Source organism: Haplochromis burtoni, unplaced genomic scaffold (genome assembly GCF_018398535.1).
Source record: "Haplochromis burtoni strain Fernald_Lab_line unplaced genomic scaffold, NCSU_Asbu1 Contig_42, whole genome shotgun sequence".
In the NCBI taxonomy this organism is placed as follows: domain Eukaryota; kingdom Metazoa; phylum Chordata; class Actinopteri; order Cichliformes; family Cichlidae; genus Haplochromis; species Haplochromis burtoni.
Genome location: NW_024582403.1, coordinates 2,516,473 through 2,539,225, shown reverse-complemented (window position 1 = coordinate 2,539,225; position 22,753 = coordinate 2,516,473). Strand labels below are relative to the sequence as shown.

At 40.2% G+C, this 22,753-nt stretch overlaps 1 protein-coding gene across 4 annotated transcripts in view; it reads left to right on the top strand.

Moving 5' to 3' along the window:
- Nucleotides 1-1,408: 1,408 nt before the first annotated feature.
- The window catches only part of gatad2ab (GATA zinc finger domain containing 2Ab), a 30,276-nt gene continuing 8,931 nt past the window's right edge, over nucleotides 1,409-22,753 (top strand). Inside the window, exons 1-2 of one of the 4 annotated variants that reach the window (XM_005920709.3) lie at nucleotides 1,409-1,588; nucleotides 19,622-19,930. In XM_005920709.3, the coding sequence (XP_005920771.1) occupies nucleotides 19,635-19,930 (296 nt within the window). In that variant the 5' untranslated portion in view covers nucleotides 1,409-1,588; nucleotides 19,622-19,634. The other 3 variants (XM_005920712.3, XM_005920711.3, XM_005920710.3) reach the window with 3 other exon arrangements.

Below are 22,753 nucleotides of genomic sequence, written 5' to 3'. Positions count from 1 at the left end.
AACTAAAACTGCCACTCCTCTTTTGTCTGACTATAAGACTGAATATGGCTCCTGTAATCTCACTGGAAAATTTTTCATTTGCACCTCTCAGAAGTGTCTTTTTAACAAGTTATGAGGCCTGTGTGTAGCTAAGTATAATCTTACTCATGTATCTATCCTTTGGGATTTTCAAAGCACAAATTCAAAGCATGACAAATGCTTGACTTTAACTAGGATTAACTGTGTAGCTATCCAACTTGTAAGGACCTTTGTACCTACATCTCTTCCTGCACCTGTTTAATTAGTTAATACAGAAAAGTGTGACAAGACAAGGTGGCTGCTTCTGTGACTCTTTTGCTGCAAATAGTGATAAACTTGGAAAAAAACACATTGTGGTCACTATTATCCCACAGATGAAATGACAGTCAGAGGGGATTATTATGAGGTCAGTTTAAACAGGCCTGCATGCTTACAGTTAAAGGGGATACCATTATAAACTCACACAACAGCTCCAAAGCTTATGGCAGTAGATTAGTAGCCTGGGTAATCTTTGTCACATGATGTGCTTCTGCCTCTGGACTGTACTTCAGCAATTGGCTAACCCAGAGAACCTCAGAAATGAGCAGTCTGAAAGAGCAGGAACTAGCGTATATAGTGAAACACCTATATCTGTTCAGACTCACCATAAAAAGGATGGCACAATCTGTTTTTGCTGTGAATCCCACTGTAGAAGCTGACTATTAAAGGTATCTTTGTGAAATATAAAATCACTTTTAGAATATTTTCTCTGAAAGTAAAACTGTTTTCAACCTTGTTAGGGACATGTTAGGGACATGCTGTCTCTTTTTGTGTGTGAAAGCTTTAGAAAATATTTACTGAATAATTTTTATTTATTCTCTGAAGAATAGAAAGTCTTTTGCGAATCTTCCCCGAAGGGTTTTAACTGTTGAACGGAAGTAAACTTCCAAGAACGTTTTCTTTTCTTTTCTTTTGTTTGGTTTTGTTTTGTTAGACTTTCAGATGACCTCTGGGGAGTTTTGCTGCTGAAAAATATGACCTTCAGGAAACGTTCCAGGAATAGTGAAACATTACATGGAACTATAGACTCAAACTTTTTTTTAACAATACATAAAACATGATATAATATAATCAGTTCTCAGAAAGTGGATTGTGATAGTAATGGTAGTCTTTTTCTCATTTCAAATATGCTTAATGGCATGTTTCTAAAAGCAATATTGCCAAAGCAATTCTTTTTCTTCCTATTATAATTATTGCTATACACCGATTTTATGTCGGTCTGATTGTTTAAAGTTCTCATTCCATAATTCTGTTGCAATTGCTTTTACTTTCAACTCTTTTGCAGTACGCCAGTGGAGTGTGTTCAAACGCATCATTTCCTTTCTCTCTGAGCTCTTAGCATTTCCGAGGTGTGTATGAACGCAGCATGACGCCGCCTGTGTGGTGGCTCATTACATTATCTGGCAGCCGGAGTGGCAGCGGACAGAGGAGAGGGGATCCCCGGGATTTTTTACACTGAAGCCAGCTAAACAGTCGCAACAGACAACTTAAAATTACGGGGGGGAATTCAGCCAAGATCCTCCTAGACTCTGTAAGTTCGCGCAGCGCTATTTCATTAGTATGTAACGTAATTTAGGGTTTTTAATTTTCAATTAAAACATGACGACGACGGAAGTTTCTCTTTCGGTGTTAGCTCAGCTAACCTAAGTTAAGCTAGCTAGCGTAGCTTGATCTCAGCTAACGTGCAAGGTAATAGTATGTGTGTCGCTCAGCTACACATACACACACACTTACGTACTGAGTGCACCAGCTTCGAAAGTACAAAAATATTAACCAAACTTCCCAGCAAAACTTGTACATGGATGCACTGATATTAGTAAATAATGTAAGGGAGTGTGTTTATTCACCTAGGTTGAAGCTGCAGAACGCTGAGGTAAAACTGTCATTTTCTGTATGTAATTAACGCTCGATTGTTTGTGAATAAATTTAGCGACTGTCTGCCATCAGACTAGTGGCCGGGGAGATGGCGTTAGCAGGCTAACTTAGCTCCCTTAGCTAGCCTTGTAACACTAGCTGCTCACTTGAGACGAGGTCGGTTTCATTGTCTGTCGTGTATCGCTATTTGCACAGACATCGGTGCTACAAAAATCACACTTTTGCCACAATATTCAAAGGAGCAAGGGCTGCAGGGTTGAGCTTATTTCCTCTAATTTCTGAAACTGATGATAATCACAATGGGCTGTTAGCTCGTGATAGTTAGCCGCTGGTTTAGTAGCCGGACAGATGGACAGGTTGTTGTTGGCAAGCCAAGTTAACGTTAGCATGCGATAGCTTGTTGTTGTTTGGTGGGTTAGTTGAAAATGGGCAGCTTTTCTTTTGGGCAAAGTTGAGTCACTGAAGTTTATGAACATCATAACCAGTATTGCCACCGAATAAGGTTAAACCTGCTGTGCCTTTTCAAAGGCAGATGGGCATGGCTTTATGAGCCATTGATCTAAGAACTTTGTCAGATTAGCTCAACCGTGAAAAGCCTTTTTATGGAGGCGTAATGGTGGACGGTAATGCCTCCGTCGGGTTGGTGTGTCCACGACAGCTTGGTATCAAACACCCACACTAAACCGTGGTAAACTTAAACGCCTACTTTTATTCTTTTAAACCGGAATAGGAATGTTTGTGTAAGTCAGATAAAAATCATACCACTTAATGTATGACATGAAACGTCTTACAGTCAGGTTAAGGGCGCACTCTCCAGTTGCTGTACCGTTCATTTCCCGTTGAAGTCAGGCGTTTAAAGGCGTGCCTGCTATTTTAATCATTTGAGGATAATTGTGAGACGCTTCTTAATCATCAAGCCTCGCAGTCACGCTGCCTGGTCTTGGTGTCGGAGACTTCTTTATGCTTAAAGGCGGCCTTATCCTCAGCAATCTGGGAACTGTGGGTCATGTTATTCCAGTGGGTAAGTTAGTTTTGTTTCACTTGACTTTGAGGTGTGTCTCCTAAGCTGAACAGGAGTGGGCATTTATCCCCACCTTTGTTGTGCAAGTAGCCTACTGTTACTGCAAGCAAACAGTTGGCACTCTTGGCTAGTGATTTTTAATTTTTTTAATTTTTTTTTGCGGGGGGGTCTTTTATGATGGCCAAGGCCCATGATGTAACTAGACAGGCATGACTCGAGATCCTCTCATATTCTGCCACACAGGGATTGAACCATTTTAAGATACATGTCTATTTTCCACCAACCATAAATATATTTTTGCTTTTGCCATTTTCAAGGCTCCAGGGTGCCTTGCTTGTCTTTGTCATTGTTAAGTTTATTTTGGTTAGAGTTAGCCTTGGAGTTTACTGGTGTCTGGAACTTAATCTTATTGTAGCAGTTTTGTTTTCCCACTTGTGAATCTGTGAATTGTTTAGCATGAAAGTAAAGCATCAGAATACAGTTTTTGCCCGTGGTTATTTTTTTAATGGTTCCAAATGAAGAGTCTTGATTTTACTTGACCATCCTTAACGTTCTATTGTGAATTTATGGTAATCACGAAAACATTAAAAGGTATTGCAGCCTTTTTAATGATGACAATAGACAGTAAGTTACAGAAATTAAAGATATTCTTAGTCCTCATCCTTAGTCTTTGTTTTAGTGACTTTAAGCAATACATCTTCTCAGGGTTGTATGTCTGAATTCTTCCCACTTTCCATATCTGACTGAGGTGTTTAAGATTAAGTCTTTAATGATGATAATAATAATAATAATAATAATGGATTGGATTTATATAGCGTTTTCAAGGCACCCAAAGCGCTTTATAATACCACTATTCATTCACTCTCACATTCATACACTGGTGGAGGCAAGCTACAGTTGTAGCCACAGCTGCCCTGGGGCAGACTGACAGAAGCGAGGCTGCCATATCGCGCCATCGGCCCCTCTGGCCAACACCAGTAGGCAAGATGGGTAAAGTGTCTTGCCCAAGGACACAACGACCAGGCCAGAGAGCCCAGGGATCGAACCGGCGACCTTCATTAACTGTATATAATGATTTTTTTTTTTTTTTTGTATATAATGATGATTATATATAAAAAAACACCCAGCACGCCCCTGCGGGCGGTTTATCCTTCAAGCTCGGTTCCTCTACCAGAAGCCTGGGAGCTTGAGGGTCCTGCGCAGTATCTTAGCTGTTCCCAGGACTGCGCTCTTCTGGACAGAGATCTCCGATGTTGTTCCCAGGATGTGCTGGAGCCACTCGCCTAGCTTGGGAGTCACTGCACCTAGTGCTCCGATTACCACGGGGACCACTGTTACCTTCACCCTCCACATCCTCTCGAGCTCTTCTCTGAGCCCTTGGTATTTCTCCAGCTTCTCGTGTTCCTTCTTCCTGATATTGCTGTCATTCGGAACCGCTACATCGATCACTACGGCCGTCTTCTTCTGTTTGTCTACCACCACTATGTCCGGTTGGTTAGCCACCACCATTTTGTCCGTCTGTATCTGGAAGTCCCACAGGATCTTAGCTCGGTCATTCTCCACCACCCTTGGGGGCATCTCCCATTTTGACCTCGGGACTTCCAGGTTATACTCGGCACAGATGTTCCTGTACACTATGCCGGCCACTTGGTTATGGCGTTCCATGTATGCCTTGCCTGCTAGCATCTTGCACCCTGCTGTTATGTGCTGGATTGTCTCTGGGGCATCTTTACACAGCCTGCACCTGGGGTCTTGCCTGGTGTGATAGACCCCAGCCTCTATGGATCTTGTACTCAGAGCTTGTTCTTGTGCTGCCATGATTAGTGCCTCTGTGCTGTCTTTCAGTCCAGCTTTGTCCAGCCACTGGTAGGATTTCTGGATATCAGCCACCTCCTCTATCTGCCGGTGGTACATACCGTGCAGGGGCCTGTCCTTCCATGATGGTTCCTCATCTCCCTCCTCTTTCTTGGGTTTCTGCTGCCTGAGGTATTCACTGAGCACTCGGTCAGTTGGGGCCATCTTCCCAATGTATTCTTGGATGTTCGTTGTCTCATCCTGGACTGTGGTGCTGACACTCACCAGTCCCCGGCCCCCTTCCTTCCGCTTAGCGTACAGCCTCAGGGTGCTGGACTTGGGGTGAAACCCTCCATGCATGGTAAGGAGCTTTCTTGTCTTTATGTCAGTGGCTTCTATCTCCTCCTTTGGCCAGCCTATTACCCCAGCAGGGTACCTGATCACGGGCAGGGCGTACGTGTTGATGGCCCGGATCTTGTTCTTACCATTCAGCTGACTCCTCAGGACTTGCCTGACCCTCTGCAGGTACTTGGTGGTTGCAGCCTTTCTAGCGGCCTCTTCATGGTTCCCATTTGCCTGCGGGATCCCCAGGTACTTGTAACTGTCCTCTATGTCTGCAATGTTGCCTTCTGGTAGTTCAATCCCCTCAGTTCTGACTACCTTCCCTCTCTTTGTTACCATTCGACTACACTTCTCCAGTCCGAACGACATTCCAATGTCATTGCTGTATAGCCTGGTAGTGTGGATCAGTGAATCGATGTCTCGTTCACTCTTGGCATACAGCTTGATGTCATCCATGTACAGGAGGTGGCTGACAACTGCTCCGTTCCGTAGTCGGTATCCGTAGCCAGTCTTGTTAATGATCTCACTGAGGGGGTTCAGGCCTATGCAGAACAGCAGTGGGGACAGAGCATCTCCTTGGTAGATCCCGCACTTGATGGTGACTTGTGCTATGGGCTTGGAGTTGGCCTCTAGTGTTGTACGCCACATCCCCATTGAGTTCCTGATGAAGGCTCTTAGGGTCCCATTGATCTTGTACAATTCTAGGCATTCCAGTATCCAGCTGTGGGGCATTGAGTCATAGGCCTTCTTGTAATCAATCCAGGCAGTGCACAGGTTGGTCAGTCTGGTCTTGCAGTCTCGGCTGACTGTTCTGTCTACCAGTAGCTGGTGTTTTGCGCCTCTGGTATTCTTGCCAATTCCTTTCTGTGTCCCACTCATGTATTGACCCATGTGCCTGTTCATCTTAGCCGATATGATGCCTGACAGGAGCTTCCATGTAGTACTGAGGCAGGTTATTGGTCGGTAGTTGGATGGGACCGGTTCCTCCTTGGGGATCAGGACCGTTCGACCTTCGGTTAGCCATTCCGGGTGTCTCTCGTTAACTAGCAGCTGGTTCGTTTGTGCTGCCAGACGACAACATTATTAGCGCTGTACTGTATTTTGCTTTTCTGCTGTGCTGTCTGTTTCAACATTTCCATGTTTCCTTTCATTCTGCTCCATGTGTGTGTTTAACTGTTACACAAAGATGCATTGCAGAGTGGAGGAGAGAACATGAATGCGATTTGATCAATTTGATTTCACTGGTGCTATAAATGCATAACTTTTCTCAATTCTTGAATGCCACAAAAGCAAAATAACAGATCCACACTTTAATTTGGCAGTAGATGACAGCATCCCATTCCAAAGGTGTTAGAGGTGAGGAAATTAAAGACTGAAACATGTATATCTGCATGCAGTTTAAAGTTAATAAGTTTAATCTAAATACTTTGATTTTGATGGCCCTTTAATTTAGTTTCTTATTGGCTAGCACTTGTTCACTGTCTGATGCAGTCTTGTTTTTGTGGATTTTTTTTTTCTTCCTTTTTTTTTAAACAAATGTGCTGTGTGACTTTTTCCCTCTCCTGGCATGCCTGATTAGCATGCTCTTCATGTGCTTCCTGTTTTATAAATTAAGCATTGTTTTTTGCTCTTCTGCTCAACTACACACCCAGAGTGTGGACCATTGCTGTCTCTCCCTTCACCTTGCAAGAGAACGTGAGTGCAGCTGAGGTCAGAGGCAGGTACTAGTTTGCATGTTGTAAATCTCTATGTAGTGAGAGAGGCAAAGGTGTGGCTTTACATCTGAGGTAATTCAAGGCATGAAATGTCTCAGATGAGAGCTGCTTTTTTTTTTTTTTTTTTTTTTTTTAAATGAAAACACAAAACAAAAAATTCTATATGAAAGAATATATGATTTGATGGACACAGATTCTTTTGTTTTTTAAATGGGCTTAGTCAATAGCTTTAGAGGATTGTTAATAGTATCTCAATCACCCAGTGTAACAGTTTATCGCAGCTGTCAGTCAGGTTTAGTTTGAGGCCAGACATTTTGAGACGGCTAACAGGAAGTGCTGGTGAAACTATCAAGTCTCAGTAGAATCAGTCGCCTATCTGCTGTCAAGCATTGTGTGAATGAAAGATCAGGAAGTATTGTTTTATGTTTTTTGTCTCAGTGATGTCATCAGAGGTAATCTACTCACAAGTGAGTTAAAGATGTCAAATAGTGAAAATTCACGTCCTGTGGTGTAGGAGTAGTTCCCTTTGCCATCTTGCTTTCAATTCTTGACAGTCTTGCATCCTTTGCTTGCTTGCCACAATAAGATTAATTTTGCATTGTTTTTCTAAAGTGTTTTTTTTTTTTTTTTCCTCCTCCATAAATCTGAATATTTTTAAGCTCTTCTAAGAAATTGTCTTTCTGGTAGTTGTGCTAGATGTTGGAGAACAGGCATCAACATATCAGCCAGGGGTTCCCACCCAAAGGCCTTAAGGAATTCTTTGGCCTCTGTAGAGGAATCCTGCACTGTTTGAACTGAACGATTTCTTGTTTACCCCGTTGGACTCCATCATGCATATGTTCTTGCAATGAGATCACTCAAACAGTTTAAAGTACAGTTTGTTGACTGATAAGTTTGGCACTGTGTTTAATGAAACTAATCCATTTGACTTTTTAATTCCACTTTAAACTTTATACTACACGATGAAGAAAGAACCTTGAGATGAGTGAGAAACTAAAATGTAACATTTCAGTTTCCATAATAGGTTTTGATATGTATTGTGGCTTTCAGTATATTCCTATCTCTACTTAACATCTCTAAAAATAACTATTTACTGCATGGCCATGTGGTATTGAGTGAGAGCGTCCAGTTTTGCTCCTCTTCAGTGTTGCTGTGTGCTTCAACCACATTTCCTTATTTTGAATTCATGCAACACTTACAGTAATATGCGTTTAATGGGGGGGTTTCCCAGACACTGGATGCTGCCTACATGTAGCACATGCATGCTGTCTGATTGGCCACATCCACAACTAAACACCCTAAGTTAATTTAAGGTTAGGTAATACTTATTTTTTCTTCTGCAACCAATCATATTCTCAAGACTTTAAGATGGATTTGGTATTTTTACTTAGAGTATCTAGTAACATTTCAACAATGCTAATGGAAATAATACTTCTCTTTGATTGCCCACATGAACACTATGTTGCCTAAAACGGGTACCGCTTCCATTATAAGGAAGGCAGTTTATGAAATACACTTTCTTTTTCTTCTCAGGCTGGCTCTTACAGCTGGTTCTATTATGGGGGCAGGGTTAAAGTGACAGTTCTCAAACTCTCAGTGCATCAAGCAGACCAGCCGGCAACATGGATACATGTTGTATCAAGGCATGAGTCCAAGAGGGGACAAACGGTTCTGGCTGCCTTCCTGCCACATGGCTGAATTGTGAATTCTATGTACATGTCATTTCATTAGTGCACTATCTGCCTGGCATAAAAGTAATCAAAACAAAGGTTAATAACATTGGCTGTGAAAGTTTGAACAGCGTGGCCACTTACCCAAATTATGATTTGCAGAGTCAGGTTTCTCTAGTAGATATGGATCATGTTTGTAAAGTCCCATCTGTGGATAGGGTTTGTAAAGGGAACAGGATGAAGAACCAGATGGAATTTACAGTGTAACACCAGGTAAATGATTGTAAAAGTGGTTCTCAAATGTTTGAATTTGTGTCAGAGTACTGTGTGATGGTCCACACATTGTCTTATCCCGCATCACATTACATAAAAATTAAGTTATCTTCCCAGAAGCTCAGTGTCATTCCTACTTCATTCTTTTACATCCTTATCACACTCTTTGAACATTCAGGCTGCATAAAATTGATGTGACGCAACAGAAACATATGCTACTAACATCGGTTAAATGTCATGTTATTTGCAGATAATCCTATATCAGTCCACAAAGGCCAGTATAGGTATGTGTCTTGGGAGAAATATTCCTGGATCCCTACCTAATGCTGCCAGCTAACATCAGAAGGCTTTCTTTATTCTTTTTTTTATTTTATTTTTTATTTTTTTAAACCATGTGCTTAAACATACTGTCAAGTCATACTTTGCTCCTAGCACCTCTGAAAGTGCTTCACTCAGCTAATAAGGCAGACAAGACATGAGAGATGCATGAAAGAAGATCTTAACCAAAAAGTGTCTATACCAACTATGTATACTGCTTTGGACATGCCTACTGGTCAATAAATGAAAGGGAAAAATAATCAACTTAGTCAACTAATCTAAAAGTGAGAAGACATTGTCAAAATTGAACACAGTCAAACAGGAGATTAACCCTTGTACCCTGCAAGTCGTATCTGTGTATTCAAAAACCATTTGAAACTGTTAATCACATGCTTTAACCTTTAACATCTTTGTCACGCTTTTTTTTTTCTTTTTTTTTTTTTTTTGTGTCACATAAAGGAGTGGCACCAGAGTGAAATTTTAGTATGGAGGTCTTTCACAGAAGTCAGGTGTTTGATACTTCGGGATAACACTTTTGGTGGAGTATGGCTTAAAATAGCACACTTTAGTTATGAGTATTTGTATGTAGGTAAAAAAAAATTATTATATAAAGGATAATGATAGGTTTACCTTCAGTTTAAAAGGGCAGTTACCCATATTACTTGCACTTATGTGAGCTGTTTTAAATGCAAAATGTATGCAGTATATCCTAACTGCAACATGATATTGCACAGCTACATGTGAACGCCCACGCCTCCTGTCATTTAGTACTTTAATGATATTCCTCCCACCTGTAAACAGACTTGTCATAGCACAAGTAAAGAAGAATCTGACCAAATATGTGGGGCCAACTAAAGAGTGACAAGATACTGGGTGTGGTTTAAAAAGTCAAACAGACATGCTTAACGCCACACCTATTGTGGATTCTGGGTGTGTTGATGCTGTAATTTTGAAAGGGTCAACTCAGGAAAGATTTTGAATTTGAATCCCTCTTCCACACACTGTAAGCAGGGTCAAAGACATAAGCTAACCGAATGATATCGGTGGGGGGGAAAAAAACATATTTTGCAGAATGACAACTAGTTAGTGACCATTGACCATTACAGAGCTACACATAAACTGACTGAATGTCTTGAAAGCTGTTTTCAAAAATGCTCTGTAATTCTGAACATTTCCTGATTACCAAAGAAGTGCATAGGTGAACACAAATGTCTTATGCAGCCGGACTGGACATTGTATGAGATGGCAAATTATATCGGAGATATATATCGGATGACAATATAAAAACGTCTATCGTTTCATTTTACGCTATCGTTTGTTTCGTGGTGTCGTAAAATAAACTGTTTATGGCAATATTTTTTCATTGTTTTCTCTTATATCTAATAAGAGAAACCACACTACAGACGGACAAGCGCCTGTTTTCATGTGTTGTCGTTAGCAACAACGATGGTAAAACCATCGCGTGTCCGCTTGTTTATTTCCTACATAAACCTTTCACAAATAAGCTCTAGATCCTGTTGAGACTTTTCAAAATAAACTGAGTCACGTGAAAGAGTATGCAGAGTATTTACGGATGAGAAGCAAAAAAGGCCTGTCAGGTGCTTAAAAAAAATCAACCTTAGACTCAAACATTAGAACAGGCTTTTCCCTGCAGCACGCTGTGTAATAAATACTCACAAAGAAAACAGCGGCTGTTACAACTTGCGTCTAAAAATGTATCGTTTCATGCATCGGTTAAAACACTTGACTCCAGGTACACTACGGCCAGCTGGAAACGTCGAGCTGCCCGAGATTCACAGAATTTACAGAAAATGTTAAATTTTTGTGATTTATATCGTTATCGGGACGATAATGTCTTATATCGGGATATGAGATTTTGGTCATATCGCACAGCCCTAGGATGATGGTTGTTCTTCCAAAGGTAGAAAATCCTTGTTGTACTGGTTTAGTTTTAGATTCCCGTGTACTAAACAAGTTACTCTGGAATATCAGGATAAAGAGGCAGGATATGGGTGCCATATTCTTGTTTTTGAACTTCTCCTTTTATTTATATCATTCAATCAACAAGGCTAACAAGTTCTGGCATATCAGCTATCATACCCATTCATATAGCATTTTCATTTCCATTAATTACTTTCATTCCAAAGACTAATTAACAATAGTTTTCCTCCATGCATAACATATGAATGAGAAGGTTAGTGTGGTGATTGTGTTTTGTGTAAGACTTCAGTTTTTCTTTTTCGATGCTGCTCTAGTCATTCACATAACCAAATCTGTAACTGCTGTGCACTATGCCTGTGCAAATCTTTGCTTCAGATGAGTTTTCTTTCATGTCTGAAGTGCAGCCTGAATGTGCCTACTGACATTTTGATTTCTCAGCTATACTTCAAAATGTTTTATTTTCTGTGGTTTCCTGTTGTTTGAACCCCACCTAATCAAGATCTTATGAAACCTGATGATTTGCTTTTCTAACTCAGAAGTAAAGCTACTCAAAAACCCAAATGTAATTTACCTGGTTGTTCTTCAACATTGTGCACAGATGTTGCACTCACGTTGTAGATTTTGGGACACTGTATTTTTTATTTATTTTTTTGAGCACCCTTTAAGCTCTTTCCCCCCCTGTACTCTGGGCACTTCCTGCTACCATTCATTTCTGAGAAATGTAATCTGATAGCAGTCTGCGTGTGTCCTGGCCCTCCTTCTGTATGTGGGTATGTGCTTCTGGTTTTACAGGATTATGGAGTAACCATTTGGAAGCAATTTGGCTGAAATTGGAGATTATCCCTGTCTAGGAGTTTTGAAAACATTTAGTGATTCCTTTTTATTATAGAAAGTAAACATTAATGGTTGAAAATGTATCCAGTAATTTTGTGATTAGGAGTTTGAGAAGACTACTTAAGCATTAACTGAGATGTTAGTGTTTCTTAGACTTTCATGATTTCGATGTTGTTGTTGCTTGAGGCTCCGCATATCATTTTCTGTTAATTGTGTGAAATGATTGCTCTTTATTTATTTTTATTTAATTGCACATTCTGTCTGTTTTCTTATCAAAATCCAGATGAGATGTGGGCAGTGAGAATATGTGCACTTCTTATTTCTTAGCGGTCTTGATGAGAATACATGAAAAAGTGTGTCTTCCTCATACAAACAGCCATTCTGTGTCTGTGTGTGAGAGAGATCATGTACAGAAGTCTGTTTTCCTTTACCTGGACTTACCGTTGTTGTCCTTGTCGTCATGTTGCTGAGGGAGAATCCAGGTGGAGACACACAGTGCTCTGTGTGGCTCTGGTTCTCACTTGCGCACACACACGCACACACACACACGCGCACACACACTCTCACTCAGAAGCAGTCTGGCAGATTCAGGGTTAAAGGCTTCCATTTTGTTAGGTAACACCCTAATGGTCTGATCTGTCAGTGGCGTTAAAATGGCAGGGGCTTAACCCTTGGCGTGCAGGACACAACCAGTAGGGGCATACACACACTTACGGGCTGGCGAGCCTATAACAGAAGAACTGAGGAGAGTGTGTGTGTGTGTGAGTGAGAAAGGGAAGGGTAAGAGGGAAGGACGAAGAGTGTACGTGTGTGAGAGAGAGAGAGAGAGAAGACAAGGAAGAGTATTTTTCACTTGGGTACAGTGAGATTATGGCTCAGCTAACCACACGCGGTCTGCACCCTTCTCCCTCCCCCAACCATGGCACCACCTCAGCTGGGTCCCTGCCCCCACTCCTAGCCTGGTGCACAGATTAGCATAGGTAGCCTCATCTTTTGTTGTTATTATTATTGTTATTGTTGTTGTTATTATTATTATTATTCCGACAATTATATAGATCCTAAAGGAAAAGGGAGGTGCCATTTTTGAAAATATGTTTACTTCGTTAATTTTTTTTTAAATAAAGTTTTTATGATGGCATTTAGTAAGTAATTGCTTTAATTTAAGATCATCACTTGGTCATATCTCACAGTTTGGTAACTGGCAGTTTAAGTTTAATATTACAAAGGCCAGGGCTCATTAGCTACATATGAAACAGTTACTGATTGGCTTTTATTGCACAGTAATAATCTATAGTCGTATTGCTTTTATTGGAGAGTATAATTGTTGTTTCCCCTTGTACTGAACCCTAAGGACACAATTGAAAAGCCCCAGTTTTTTTTTTAAATGGCTGTTAATGTGTTGCTTGGCTGAGTCCATTCCCAGTGGGAGAGATCATTACAGTGCTGGAGATGAGAGGCTAGCATGCTACCTGAGGGCATGAGTCTTTGCCATTGATCTGTCCCTGTGAACTGCTGGGCACAATAGAAGCTCCGACTGAGAATAAAACGTGATGTGTCAGTCCAGGTCACAAGATTTCCATTGCTTTTACGCAACTGTATTTTATCCCTCCGCACTACATGCCCAGATAACAGGTTTGTTAGCCTACACGGCACTTGTGCAGAATTGTGCATGTATTAAATGTATTGATTTACTCAAGCCCTTTTGGTGGCATTTGAGAAGCAAACGCTTTGGCACAAAGATTTTAATTTGTTTTATAATTCAAATTGTGTGAGAATCAGAGATATCCGGTCTCACTCACTTGCGTTGTTTTTGTTTCAGTCCAAAATCTACTTTGCCCTCAGGCCTTATTATTCTGGGGGAAATGAGAGAGACATGCATCCACTCATCCTCTACAGTCTCCTGAGAAAAACAGACACAGATAACTAATCACTAGCTGGTGCTCATCTAACCTCTTCCTCATTTTCTTGTCATTTTGGGGGTTTTTTTGGTTGTGCCCTTTTAATATAAAAGAGATGAATCCTCATGATGTTGTTTACACCAGCATGAATGCATTAATTGTAAAGTGCTGGGTCAATATCCATATTAAATGAGTAGTTAAGTAATTGTCCATTGTATTTAGCCTTAATTTCTAAAGTGTTGTGTTTGAATAAAAGAGTAAGCTCATCAGCGGCAATATAGTTTGTTTTGGAGGGGGGGGTGGGGGTTTGTTTTAATCTATGTTTGAAATATGAAATGGACCCCCTGTGGTCCAGCCATGCCCACATATGTGTTACTTTGTAGTTGGCAGTTAGGTCTAACTGGCAACCAACCATGGTGAATGTCTGAATATCAAGACTTGTAGGCTACAAGTAAATGGGTGTTGTACATCCTTTATTTATGGTCTGTGGCTAAGACATGTGGATAGTGCATTCTTAACAAAGTGCACTGTTTTTAATCTTGTTGGGTGAATGTGTTCTTCTTTGGCAGCAAATATTTTACTAACCTAAGAGCATAATTGGTTGCCATTTAAAATTTCTGTAATCGGAGCTCAGACGAAGACTTTGCAATACCGTTTTAGCAGATAATACTGGTTTAAAGTTTTACGTCATATATAGGTGTCATATGACAATATCAGTAATAGAATGCACAAGAATGAAACAAGTCCAGGTATGTCCGAGAGTGAGAGCCCTTTCTTACATTCTGAATATGATTTAATGAAATCATAATAATTTGTTTCTAAAAATGCTTTGCTAAATATGCAAAATAATTTCTGCTAAAAGTGGGAATGACAAACCATATATAGTAACAGTGGTCGGCATACTTGCAGCATTTTGATCAATCATTTTGGACATGGATGCAGAACTGTGTGAATGTGAGAGTGAATGAATAGTGGTATTGTAAAGCGCTTTGAGGGGTCCCGAAAAGTGCTATGCAAATGCAAATTATTATTATTATTATTATTATTATTATTATTATTATTATTATTATTAACTGATAGTCTTGGTTATGCAGTCCCAGGTAATGGGACTTGTGGTACTGGTTTCCTTCAGCCATCTCCCAATGGTTTTGCTGACTGGCAAGTCAGACCTGTTTGTAGGACTGTATTGTTAGTTTCAGTTGATTTTACGTAAGTGATACATGGAGCTGTGGGAACATGAAATGTGCACTAAGTGCCAATGGTTAATTGATCAAAGATTTTTATTTATTTTTTTTTTGGGGGGGGGGCAGTTAATTGCAATTGCTCATTCCACACACTAATATCCAGCATAATCCGACTCTTCAGATAGTCTGTCATATTGTGTTATAAGTGAAGCTCTTGGATGCATCTTATTACAATCCTAATTTGATTTATTAGTGTTTATTTTCTGCCTTTCAGCCCTTTTGACTGTCACTGGTATAGATGGACTTTTTCCAGGCCTCGGTGGTAGTGAAGAGGTGATGCAGCTCAGATCCTACCTGCTCAGTAACACCTGGTATTTGCTTGATGCTCCTCTGAGTCATATGCTATAGAAATGGTTGTGGATAGTGCAGGTGAAGTGTGTTGCTTAAGACTAAGCATGAATAATGGGGTTTGATACAACAGTGAATATAAATTACTACCAGTTAGCCTCAAGTGTATACACATCACATGTGCATGTAGAACCATTACAGTTGAGTACCACTCAATTTGCGTGGTCTAACCCTAAACCCCCCCCCCCACCCCACCCAGCCACCACCCCCGTTGCTTAAGCAAGCAGTGCATCATTACATAGTATTCGATTCATGATGCTGTCCATGTCTTCTGGGACAAAGGTAGCCATGTGTCTCTAGTTGGGGAAACAAGGAGACACATCCATCTTAGTGATGTTGAGATGTGACTGCACTGTCCCAAAGGAATATAGTCATTTTCTATGTTACATGGTTCACCACCACTGTTAAAGTGCGAGCAAGGTGCAACTACCATTTTCACATCCTTACTGCTTAAACTGTGATTTCTGAAGCAGTGTGTGTGGTATGTATACACCCACACGCAAGCTGTCATCTCTGGCAGATAAATGGCCTTTGTGTCCTGTGGTGGTACGGCAGGGCACATCTGTCCTTGCTGCGTACCAGAGGAGTGCAGACGTATGCAAACAAACCTGAATTTTTAACTGCACTGTATGCATTTTTATTTTGTTTTTAAAATTAATTTTGGCGTACTTTTTGCTAACATCTCAGCTCAACGTCTTGCAAAGAGTCAGGATGCCTTTGTCTTAAAATTAAATTTGAGCCAAATTTACAGAGATGAATTGTTGGAACAAACTGCAGTCTTGGGGAAAAGTGTTTTGTAGAAATTGCTGAAAAGCAGTTTCATATTTCCACCTCACAGTGCAGTTCTTTAAGTGTTATGTTTTACAGCTGGAATATTCATAAAGAGATGTTTGTCTACATTATAGTGTCTTTTGTGGAATTCCTCTTTGTTACTTTATTTTTCCTTTTGTCCTAACAATGTAGCATGTAGTAGGGAAAAAAATATATAAAATATTATTAGTGAATTACAAGCAATGGCATGGTTAGGAAGAATATCTATGCAATATAATGTGATATTACTTAAGTAATACAGATAACAGTTCAAAAACTCACAAGAAAAAAAACAAACCCTAAACCTCCATATCTAGGGTGAGTGGCTCTGGTAGGCAGCATGCGGCATTTTGCTCCTGTAGCTTGGGTCTATTTGCCTCATTAGAGTGATGTGTCAGGTCGCAGAGATTTAACTAAAAAAAAAAAAAAAAAAAAAAAAGATCAGTCATGCAAGTGAAGTTGTGTCGAAGTAATGCCCCAGATAAATAAAATAAGGCGCTACTGTGTTACAAATAATGTACATTGGGGGAATGTGATATACTGTCGTAATTATATCACAAGTATTTCAAGAAAATGTGTTTACATTTCTGATGATATCGGGTGGGCATTGATGCTTGCAGGCACCATGAAGTGCATTTTCCATCCTTTCGCTGCTGTCATTGATAAATCACTTGTTAATTTAAAGTGTGAATCTACTGGAAGGTCCCAGCAGCAGCAGCCATTACTCGCCTCTGATCGACTGATTTTCCATTACAGTTGAGTACCACTCAATTTGCGTGGTCTTCGTTAAAGCAGCGTGGTCGCGTGTTCTTTGACGTAACTGGTATGCGACACGAATGCTACAAAGGTGGACATCGAAGCGATAATATACCCACAGCTCAGTCTGCGGCTTTTTGTCATACTCTGAGACCACAGCATTGTTTTTTGTAGCCATTTCCCTTGTTGCTGGGTTTCAAAAATGTCAGTTTTGATTTTCGTGACGCCACTGCATCAGCCAGTCGGTGGCATGGAGGACGTCACATTTTAGTACCTGCTGAGATCGCTTTGGAACCCCAGTCAAGCAGGTACTATTTTAGTACCAGGTACTATGACCCACTTGAAAACCGTGGCGAGTCGATCAGAGTAGATACTAATGGAAAAGGGGTCATAGAGTGCAATAGTAGTGACCCAAAGTAGTGTATTCCCTCTAAATTTTAAGGAAAAGCACAAAATAACTGTTGAACACTTTAGTTTAACAGTAAAGTAAAGCTCCATTATATTCTCACTTAAACTGAAAAGTATTTTCTGACTGGGATTTTGTATCTTGGATCAAGTGTTTTAGTCATTTGCGTAAAGTGCTGCTTTTCCACCACATAACCATGTCGGTAATTTCCATTCACCGTTAGCTCTTCCTGTTATATGGAGTGTAGCTAGCGAGTGCTCCAGCAACGCGTGGTAGAGTTGTTTGTTTACATTTGGGTTGAACATCGCCAGCTGCCAACATCTCCTCTTTTCTAGCCCATTTGTATTTGATGGCAAAACAAATTTGCTGTTTTCACCTTTAGCAGGAGCAGTCTTCTTGCGTATTTCGCAAAGGTTGTTGAAGTCGTCCTTTACTGAAGTTGTTAATTGTTTTAGGAGGCTGACACTCAGCCTTTGCTCTTGTGGCTCCCTTAGACATGCCCAGGCTTGCCTTGTCATTGTGTGCGCTAGGGAGTGCATGGCGAGTGCATGCTATACCAGTGATATTGCGATATGACCTTTTTTGTGTTTTTAAAATTAAAAAAAAAAAAAATTACACTGGCATTGTCACAGATGATATGTGGCACAGTCCTACTGTACATAACGATTCAGTTGTAACTTAAAAAAAATCATGTGGTTTTGTTATTAAATGGTCCAATATGGGTAGAGGACAACAACCAAATTCTTTCAGCAGATAAGACAACCATTAAATGATACGATTCTCATTTATTGGTCAAATATCAGCTAAGCAATCAGATATTATATTATAAGTTTATAGGTTTTTCCTGTCATTGGAATATCAGTGTTTATCAACAAACATAGCACAGTGCACATCTCATAAGCTGGGAACAAGTTAATATTTGAGTTTACATGGAGACACAAGACTTTGTTACAATACAAATTATGACATTTTGCTGACATGTGTGACTAACAAATAAGATGCCCTGTGGTTAAATATAAATGCACCCAGTTAACTTTTATGCTGAGTGTTAGTATAATGCATAGTAACTTAATAAACAAATGTGATTCAATAAATGTGTGAGAATTAATTTGGGGTGTGATCATCCTGTGAGTGAGCCAACATGGTTAAAGAACCCAAAGAACTGGACAGCCTAACTGTTTATACCTTAAAAATGTAGAACTAGTATAAATAGTTCTGAACGTTAAAAGGGATTGAGTACCAGTTCTAAAATAACCACAGATCCCATTAGCCCTAGTTTGATAAGAGAGCATTTAGATCCAGACTAAACAATGGAATGTAGGTGACGTATGCTCTGATTGTGTAACATACAGTGACAGCGGATGACCATGGGTGTTCACTGGGACAAATCAAAAGATATTTAATTTTAAGTACTGCTTTTTCAGTAGTTGTTGGAATAATATCATTTTGCAATGACAGGTCAATTTTTTCATGATTTTGGTCTGAGGACAGTTCAGTCTGTCATATTTGAAACTTTGGATACATGAGAGAAAATGTTTATAAGCACAAAGTGCTTAATGAATATGTGGCCTACATTGGTGTGGTTGGTGTCAGCGTTGCACAGTGTTGGTATTATTTTTCTGCTGTGTAATGGCTTTTTCTCAGAAACCTAAGTGGGTCTCTTATCGTCTGCTGCAACTGTACTGAATGAGATTAAGGTCAGCATCTGGGTCACTGGCAGTAGGAAAGGAGATGCCTGTATTAGATATTACTATTACATTGTTATCATTTTAAACTGTACATTTTATAGACTAAAAAATCCATTTAAAAGGTGTATTCTTTTATAGCATACTTCTACAACTTATATTGACATATTTCTTCTTAAAGCTTTCAGCTTCTTAAAGCTTTCCTCACAGCTGCCCTCAACTGAAGCACTTTAAACTACTATGACTTAGATGACTGAGAACCTCCACAGATGACGTTTAGTCGTTCTCAAACATTTTCTTGCATGAGGGAAAAAAACATCCAGGCCCCATTCAGCATTGGGGCAAGATCATGTTGGATTTAAGTCAACTGTGCACAGTAGCATTGGCAAATTTGTTTGTTTCAATGGCGAAATAATTTTGTTTAAAAACCCACAATTATTCAGCTTAGATTTGCTTAATATTCCTCACCAGTCTGCTGAGGCTTGCCCCCAACTCTGTGAACCTTAGCCTTATAGTAAGAGTGCACCTTAATCTGTTTGATGACAACATTTTTTTCCACAACCAAATCTTTTTTTTTTTTCCTTAAATATAGTTTACTTTATTTTGTAACATTTTCCTTTGTCTTTCTCTCCAGGGTGAGAGCAGCCATGTCAGAGGACGCAGTGCGTCAAACACGCAGCCAGAAGCGGGCTCTAGAGAGGGACCATGCAGCTCTTGCTGGGTCCCTGGGGGACATGGACAGTAAACGTGTTAAACTGGAGAAGAGTGATGCAGCTGGGACCCCTCTGGCCCTTGTGGGATCTGGAACCGAGAGTGTCAAGCTCAAGAGTGAGCAGGCTGCTAAGGTAGCAGCTAGCATCCTGAAGGCTGGTGAAGTGAAAGCGACCATTAAGGTGGAGGTGCAAACTGGAGATGAGCCTGTTGACATGAGCACATCCAAAAGGTGAGAAAAGTAAAAAGCTCAGAAAAGAAGTAATATTAACAGTGCTAATGTAGGGGCTCAGAGTTTGTTGGCTACAGGGAATGTACTCCTGTTTAGTTCACATTGTGCTGTTGCAGACATTAGTTTGTGATTTTAAAAAGTGAAGTATTTAAAATGGAGCAATACAGATGTTTAGCTTCAATTTAACTCATAACAGGTGTGATTTATATTCGTCTTTCTAAACTGAAAATGAACTAATCTGTAATGACAGTTAAATTTTAATGTTTTTTAACTTTATTACGTTAATGCTGAACATTTTAGTCAGCGCAAAACTGATTTGACTCAATGATTATCGCCCACTGGTATCGGTAAGTGTTTATGACTTGCGTGTACACTGGGTCTTGAGTTTTGCATAGTCAGCCAGCTGTCTCCAAAGAAAACAATTTTCACGTATTTGCACTTTCATAAAATAGACCCTAATCATCAAAATGCAAAATTCTTTCTGTTTCCATTTGATTATGTTTAACTATTACTCAATCATCAAATGGGTTAAAAGGACAGTTGAGTTGGAGTACTCATCCACATTTTTGTGTGCAAGATTGTTTGAAAACTTCTCAAGAGTTATTTATGTATTGTAGGCCCTGAAGTTCATGCCTTCATGCACAACGCAAGGTTTTGTGCTGAGACGTGTCGATTGGAGTTTCTCGTTTCTTTGCACCAGCAAGTGGTCTGACAGGAGTCATACAGGAAGTCGCTGTGTGGTTGTCGGCAGCCTGCCCCCATTTTCAAAACTTTGAGGCTCCTGAGGCCTGGGCTCCATTTTCTCCCACAGCAGCACCTGAACTCTGCCTCACACTTCACACAAAATGAAGGCTATGTGTCACAAACTGGTTCTAACTGGCCGTTGCCATGGTTTCCACGTTGGAAGGAGCAGTTGGAGGAAGGAGGGGCCAGGAGGGGTAGTGGGTGTGTCACATGACTACTCAGAGAAATGCCTGATGTCATGTGATGCGTGTTTGGTAGAGCGATAAATACACACACTGATCTGATGGCAGTTAAAGTGGAACAGGGTTGTGATTATGCTGAAAGTTTGTTGGCTCTGTCTGTGGTGCATCATAACGACACACAGGCGTCACCTTTGGCCCCCGTTTAACTCTCAGCATGCGTTTGTGTGCATACTCGCCGCATAATGATGATTTTATTGTTGTACTATATAGAGGACTTGGTGTGTCTTGGCAAGCTTTGTAAAACTATTACTGAAATGGAATGCAAACCACATCTTTCTTCGCCAGAGAAAAATATAGTAACTGAACTGAGCTGGACATCTTGGAAGTGTGCACGTATTCAGTTGGAAGAAAAAATAAGTTATGAACCCTTTGAAATGACCAGGATTTCTGAATCGATTACTCATAAAATATGGTCTGATCCTCATCTGCGTCACAACTATTGAGAAACAAAACTTGACTAGACTTTGAAAAAAATAATCTTTATTGAAAACACTGAGTCATCATTCACAGTGCAGGCTGGAAAAATCAAGGGAGCTCTTAAATTTAGTGAGCTTCTGATAGGGCTGCTCAATTAATCGAATTTTAATCACGATTACGATCTGGGCTTTCAACGATCATTAAAAATGACTGAGCCAATTATTAGCCCCTCCCTCGTGCTTTACTCTCGCGCTGCTCCGTGTGGCAAATCGAGCACACCTTTCTGCATTTCGAACACGTGTCACAACAATTAAGAGCAGTGGTCCCCAACCTTTTTTGCGCCACGGACCGGTTTATGCCCGACAATATTTTCATGGACCGGCTTTTAAGGTGTTGCGGATAAATACAACAAAATAAAACTAGTATCGGTACCGAAAAAAAGAAGATTTATTCATAACACACGTGAAAAGACCAAGGAAAACAGAGTAAACGATAACAAAATAACACTGAAAACCGATTAAAAACCCTGAAAACTATACATTTCACACCTGAGCCTCAACTCTCGTGGCCCGGTACCAAACGACTCACCCGGGGGTTGGGGACCGCTGATTAAGAGGACCCGAGGGAAGCTCGGAAAGCTAAGCAGAAGTTATTTGGAGAGGAAAGTGACTGCCATTGGTTGAAAAGAGAGGTAAAAAAAACTTCAGTGGTGTGGAAACATTATGGGTTCGCGGAGTCAGACATGGATCAAGTAGACATAGTGTGTAAACTTTGCTACAGTGTTGTAGCTGCACCACAGAGCAACACGGCAAAGTTCACTAAACATAGTTGTTTACATTTTTCATTTATTTTTTATATTGCAAACATTTGCACTGTTATCAGTATTTGCACACTATTTTATATTGTTTTTTGACAATCTTTAAAGTCATTATTCAATACATTGTTATTGTTAAATAAATATCGTCAAATAATCGAGATCTCAATTTCAGTGAAAATAATCGTGAATATCATTTTTGCCATAATTGAGCAGCCCTAGCTTCTGAGATGTTATCAGTAGATGCTCAGGAGTCTTACACAACAATGAGAACTTTGTATTGTTCCTGCTACTACAAAACACACTTTCAGTTCATAAACAAATGTCAAATGTATCAACAACCCATTTTTATGCCATAGTGCAACATCTCAGTTAAGACAGTGTTACAGTTTCCACATTTGCAAGTGTGTGATTACTTGCTGGGGTTTGAGCAGCATAAATTAGATAAACTGAGAGGGACTGCAAGGCCCCAGTTGGATGTCTGTGCTGTCCAATATTTGTTTTTGGTTTGTTTTTGTTTCTTCGGGGGGGGGGGGGATTTTGCAGACTCATTCACATGATACACTATAATGAACTGGCTACACATGCGTTTTTCAAGCTCCTTCA